The sequence below is a fragment of the Mercenaria mercenaria genome, unplaced genomic scaffold, assembly GCF_021730395.1.
Source record: "Mercenaria mercenaria strain notata unplaced genomic scaffold, MADL_Memer_1 contig_553, whole genome shotgun sequence".
NCBI lineage: Eukaryota > Metazoa > Mollusca > Bivalvia > Venerida > Veneridae > Mercenaria > Mercenaria mercenaria.
Genome location: NW_026463434.1, coordinates 61,439 through 68,415, shown reverse-complemented (window position 1 = coordinate 68,415; position 6,977 = coordinate 61,439). Strand labels below are relative to the sequence as shown.

The 6,977-nt window shown below is 35.0% G+C and overlaps 1 protein-coding gene across 1 annotated transcript in view; it reads right to left on the bottom strand.

Moving 5' to 3' along the window:
- Window positions 1–2,331: 2,331 nt before the first annotated feature.
- Window positions 2,332–6,977, bottom strand: part of LOC123538661 (uncharacterized) — a gene marked incomplete at its 3' end in the record, with an annotated part of 65,926 nt that continues 61,280 nt past the window's right edge. Inside the window, exons 15-16 of the mRNA XM_053535859.1 lie at window positions 3,407–3,496; window positions 2,332–2,415 (exon numbers count right to left, since the gene is read on the bottom strand). Of these exons, the coding sequence (XP_053391834.1) occupies window positions 2,332–2,415; window positions 3,407–3,496 (174 nt within the window). The remainder of the gene's footprint in view (window positions 2,416–3,406; window positions 3,497–6,977) is intronic.

Here is a 6,977-nt window from a genome sequence, read left to right as displayed (position 1 = left end):
CCATGAAAAATATGGTCTTTAGAGAGGTCACAAGGTTTTTCTATTATTTGACCTACTGACCTAGTTTTTGATGGCATGTGACCCAGTTTCGAACTTGACCTAGATATTATCAAGGTGAACTTTCAGACCAATTTTCATGAAGATCTTGTAAAATATATGGCCTCTAGAGAGGTCACAAGGTTTTTCTATTTTTAGACCTACTGACCTAGTTTTTGATGGCACGTGACCCAGTTTCGAACTTGACCTAGATATCATCAAGGTGAACATTCTGACCAATTTTCATGAAGATCTTGTATAATATATGGCCTCTAGAGAGGTCACAAGGTTTATCTATTTTTAGACCTACTGACCAAGTTTTTGATGGCAATTGACCCAGTTTCGAACTTGACCTAGATATCAAGATGAACATTCTTACCAACTTTCATGAAGATCCCACGAAAAATGTGACCTCTAGAGTGGTCACAAGAAAGTTTACGGACGCACGGACGGACGACGAACGCTGCGTGATCACAAAAGCTCACCTTGTCACTATGTGACAGGTGAGCTAAAAATGCTTGAATGCATTTAGAAGCTGAGGAACAAATCAAAGGCCTGAATGGCCTGAGTCTGCTAATGATTGATGTACTGACAGTATAGTCTACCAGTTTCAGTTTGTTTTTAGTTTTTTTCTTAAAATTTCATAACACAGCTCGATATTTACCCAAAATATTATATCCGGATACGATTACACTTTTCTCCAGTTTGAACAATATATTTTACTATATTTAATTGTGATGAGACGAAGACATTTAGCAGCAATTGGCAGTATCTGACATTGAAGTTTACGGTTAAATTACCTCTTATTTAAATCTTTTCATAAAAAAGTTATTTCGTTTCGTGAAAGCAGCCAAACATAGACGATCTACTTTCGATTTCAAAACAACAAGAAAATACAATTTAATGTTTCGCCGATTTGTTTATTTCTCGAAAAATAAGAATTAAAATCATTTTTAATATCAGTAGTAACTAAACAAACCAGTAAGAGCTTCTTCTTCCGATAATTTATCCGTTTACTGACTGCAAAATTCAACCCACGCAAAGTTTATAGAAATCATACGATGCGTGTTTACGTTCAATGTGGGAGAATTAAGGCTGATCGGCTATGTTACCTAACGCATCCAGACGATTCAGATTTTGTTTTTAAAAAAGCATTGTGTGCGTTTCTGTAATTTTATATACGTTTTTATACGCTTAGAAATTATTAGACATGCGTATTTGCATTATTTCTTTACGTAATTTACGCTAATACACATCTTATCTGGAGCCCTGTGGAACTATTTTTTGTCTTTCGCTGGATGTTACCCAAGCTTTGTAAGCCTGCGCAATTCTTAAAATGCACATTTCGAGGGCTTAGAGCGAAACTGGTCTATCTGCTTCTATTTCTATATACAGATAGACCAGTTTCGCTCTAAGCCCTCGATTTATGCTTAATGAGTTACATTCGAGAATTGCACAATTACAAGTCATAAATATGACAGATTACATCGTATATTGGTCATAGCAAAGGGAATTGACACAACTTAACTTCATTCATGCAGTGAACTGTTTGAAGTTTGAGAAATCTAATGGAACTACATCCCTTCACTGTGTTATTTGGTCCATTTAGAGAATCGTTGGATAGCAAGGACTCGTCAAAAGGCTTTCAGCCTTTAGCCGACTCAAAAATATTTTTACTTTAATTTCAATAGTGGCCTTGACCTCTGACCACCAAGCATGGGTCATGTATGCCACATATATTGTCTGGTCATGAGGAACACTTGCTTGTAGTAGTAAGAAAATCCTCCAATGCATATAACAAGTTATAAGTCATAAACATACATAATCTACATATTGCCCTCTAGTATTCACATACCATGTTTTATGAACCTAGCTTGAGTACCTTTTGAGTAATTGTGATTAGTGGACGGACAGACTGACAGATTGATGGATGGAGGGCATTCCTATAGTCCCCTCTGGTGTTCCACCAGTAGGTGACTAATAAAGCATACTGTCTTAGTTTTAATCTAGTTTTATAGTCTCTAAAAATCATTCATATACTACTTTTGCCCCAATATTTCTACAGTACATAACATTGAACTTAAAACTGATACAGGGGAAGGGTTCATTCCTCTTAGCATAGGCACACAGACTACTGAAGAATAAGGAACCATAATGGAAAAGATACAAAATCCTGTTAAAGTGTATGCAAACTTTTTGCCATACAGCTTGAGGAATAGTTTACTGGGTCCTTCCTCAACCAGGGGTTAAAAATTTGTCTGTCATTAATCATACAGTAAAAGCAGACAAACTGACCTTGAATACAGCTAGCAGAGGACCTGTTCGAACCACTCTGGTCAGTACATCCATTTAACACACGGTGGTAAGTACATGGGGGTACTGTAGAAAGAAAACCAAATTAGAGCTAGCACTACACACAGTTCATCTTGAGCACATTAAAAATGTCAAATTATTTTTATGATGCTTGGTAATCATATGTGTGAACTTTATTAGAACCTCTTTAAACATGTGCAACAAGAACAAAGAATATCCTTCATTGTTGTATGTGCAACAAGTGTTTTGGCCAGCCGACTATTAGATGACTCCTATACCCCCTAAACTGTGGCTGCAGTCACATAATAGTAAATATTTATTTAATAAAATACAAAAAATAGCACATTGCTCTTTTTAACATGCCTGCAACTTATCATATAATATGACAAATTACAGAGGAGAGACGATAATTGAGATTTCATTTAGCAACATAGCTGCTTAACAAATTGAAAACTGGATAGAACACACATTTACAAATCATCTTTCTACTGCTAGTAGGAAAATTTTACATTGTCGTCTGACTACCCCTTACTGGTCGTCATAGTAACATCCAGTTCTAAAGACTGACAGGTCAATATAAACAGTTCATATAGACTTTGAATGCAAATATATTAACCATCCACAAGGGCATATTTGCCCGAGTCACTGCACTCAACAGTTTAGGTCATTTATTATGGTCAGCAACCTAAACCACTCAGTCATGGAGGTCCGTTTTGGACTGGTCTATCTAGTGCATAATCAAGCTGTATAAAGTGACCGTAAAATGAGATGCTCACAGAACAGACTTTAACGTTACATAATGTTCAAAGGCACTTAAGATTCCAATACATGACAATATCAGCTAGAAACCAATATTTATCACACCTGAAGGGGTTCTAAAAGATGCATTGTATGGTCTTTAAGATATTCTATATAAAACAAATTTATCACAATACATTCATCCGACCTGTTCATTTAACAAAATGTGAAACAAATTTCCGTCACTACATTTATAAAGTACAATCATTAGAAGATAGAAAAAATCACCAATTTAAGTCAGAATGTAAAAACAGCATACCTTGACCCTTACGTGGGCAAAATATAACTTTAATGCCTGCTCCAATCAAAACAATAATGGCAACACCATAATAAGCGCAAAATGTTGGAACTGAAAAGAAAGTCTTTGAGTAATTAGAAACACTGATCAATACTCAGAGTATGAAATATGTAAAAGCTTAAATGCACTATAAAATGTAAATTATGTGTTTTACCATAGTAGGATAATACGTAAAATTATTTCATCAAGATCAAATCCTTATTTCATTAATTTATGATGAAAGAAAACTTTGTATAAACCTAGAACGGTTGCATCAGCCTGACTTCTGTTACCGTATATTTCCGGCCATAAGTCGACTTCAGCCATAAGACGAGGGCCTACTCTGGATAAAAAATCTTAGATTTTCAACTTGCCCCGACCATAAGTCGAGGGATGGATAGTTCTAGCATTTTTACAACTGCTATGGCACAAAATACTGTGAAAAAAAATGTTTCTAGTAATTATCTTTATAATTACGTTTCCGTGATAAATCATTTGTGCCGTAATAGTGTTAAAGTATACTGTTTTACAGTAAAGGTATATAATTATAATTAAACAAACAAAAATAAAAAATAAAATTTTCCTTTATTTTATTTCATTTATGACCAATAAATGTGTTTATAACAATAGTCAAACATTTGTTAATTACCGTACAAACAAGCATTAAAATATCCGATTTATCTAGCACCATTAATAAGCGTGAAAAATTACCAAGTGAAAAAAATCAATAATCAGACACATGAACAAATCTATAGATTTGTAGTTCTACATACGTTTCAGTGGTTTATCCATCAGTCATTAAAATCCATCAAACTCACTAACAGAATCACTGTCGAGTACTGTCTGCCAGTAATGACACTAAATCGCCAAGGCCCATAGGGATCAAGACCCTCTTTGTCCTCTTTCATAAATAAATGATCCATTTAGTTAAAAAAAACCCTGATAAAACACAATAAAACTGTCAACAACTCTCAGATGAAAAATGCAGCTGCAGCAAATTACGTTGTCTTCTCCCCGCCCTCCACTGTCAATCAAACTACCCTTAGCCAACCAAAGATCGATAAAGGGCCCTTGTTTTTCAGTGAGACATGACATTTATCTCGGCATACTTCAAAGCAACACCTGGGATGTTGTTTACAACTTGTCAAGACAATGAAAGTCTTTTTAAGCTGTAAATTTCAAAGCAGAGGGGAGTTGTACATTTGAAGGTTGTAAGCGGTTTGAATTAATTGATTTAAATTGGCTCTGATTAGCGAGATTGAAAATGTGGCAGTGGATCAGTCTAAGTGTACCATTAAACTGTTAACTGTTTGCCGATTGTGACAATAGGTGGTTAGATAATTACTGCCCCTGGCATGTATAATTCGTTAAACAACAACAGAAATGGCATCAGAATGACATCAACTTCTTAATTCAAACCAAAACTCGTCCTTTGTTACGATCTGTTAAACTTTATAGATCAAATGGCCAGTAATTATCGGCAATTTGTGAGATGCCTCGTGTCAGTTCACAGTTTGATCTCGGTTAAAGGTAATAGTTGATCTTTTATTAGTATAATAAAATTTACGATTTTTTCATATTTTTTTTTCAAAATACTGTAACTTTAAATAAAACTAATTTTGTTTAGTTACGGAATGTAACGGCAATCGTTGTTTTTAGCCTAGACAATTAGTGCGCAAAGGGTAATTTCCCTTTATCAAAATGGCGAAACTCATAACAAACTTATTAGAGATGCTTATATGCACTGTGCTCGATCCGAAAATGGAAAGAAGACCATGACTGCGTTTGGTTATGCAGCCAAAAGTCGAACCTTGACTTTAGAACTAATAATTTGGTCAAAAAACCTCGACGTATGACCGAAAATATATGGTACTTACCATCTTCATATACTTCCCATGATTATTTGTAACAAGAGGGCCATGATGGCCCTATATTGTTCACCCGAGTACCATTGCTCTTAATGATAAGATCAAATTTTGACATAGATCACATAGGCATACAATTTAAATATCATCAGGATAAATATTTTCTTTCAACAGTCCTTTTTGACCTTTAGGTCTACTAGTCAGAGCCAATCTCCATACCAAGTTTGAGGGTCCTAGGCTCAAATGCTGCATTTTTGTACTAGCATGACTATTCCTTACCCTGGAAGACTTAAATAACATTTAAAACCAATCTCATTGCTAGGTATATTCATTTAATAAAATCAGTCAATAGTCATCTACCTTGACTGTCTCAGTCCAACTAATAACAATAATGAAATTTCAAATGAGTCCTATAAATACTTAGTGAGATAAATCCATTTTTATCAAAATGAGGGGAGGTAATAATGATTTGGTATATGCATGTAGAAGATACAGAGTACAAGCCTTTACAACAATATATTAGAAAAGTAAGTAAAAGTAGAAATTTCTTACCATGGAAGACATAAATAACGTTTCAAACCAATCTCATTAGAAACTGCTAGGTATATTCATTTACATAAAAAATGAAGGGAGGTAATTTGTCCTTAATTTAGTCAATATGTATCTTCACTGATCGTCCAAGTCAATCTGATAGCATAAATGAAATTTCAGATCAGTATATTTATTAGTTATGGAGATATACACATTTTAATTTGAAATAAAGGGAGGTAATTTGACATAAAATCAGTCCATAGTTATCTTTCCTGATTGTCAATGTCTCAGTCCAACTAATGACAATAATTAAATTTCAAATGAGTCCTGTAAGTACTTACTGATATAAATCCATTTTTATTAAAATCAGGGGAGGTAATCAGATATAAATAACTCCAGAACCTATAACTGGTTCTGACAGATTCATCATGGAATCCAAGAGTTATTGTTATTGAAGATATTTTGCAAGTTTGTATCAAATCAAACCATAAAATGAAGTCTCTATGTAGCTGCAAAAGCCAAAATTGCAAAACTGATTGCAAAATGTGGTCTCTATCAAGTTCACAAGCCAAAAATGGCAAATTTTTGCCGTTTATGGGGGCCATAACTCTGGAACCCACGATGAGATCTGGCCAGTTGAAGAAAGGAACCGAGATCTTATGGTGGCGCAAGTTTGATTAAATTCAAATCATAAATGAAGCTGCTATTGTGCAGACAAGGTCAAAATAGCTAAATCTGGCCCTTTCAGGGGCCACCGCTCTGGAACCCATAATGGAATCTGGCCAGTTCAAGAAAGACACTTTGTAGAAAAGCACATGTCTCCCCCAAACCATAGTAGTAATAGGCAAGAAGGCAATATGGGACAGGAGCGAAAGTCAAAGAGAGACTCAGTCTGATGATTGGCTTAGTCAAAGAAATGCAAAAGGTTATATCCACTCAGCATGTCCAATTAACCCATGAAATTTCAATGTTCTTGGCCAAGTCGTTCTCAAGTTATGGACTGGAAAGAGTTTCCCATGTTGTTGGCCCTTTGACTTTGACCTTTGATTGAGTGACCCCCAAAATCAAAAGGGGTCATCTAATCTGCCTGTCCTATCATCCTATGAAGTTTAAACATTCTGGGTCAAGTGGTTCTCAAGTAATTGATCAGAAATGGT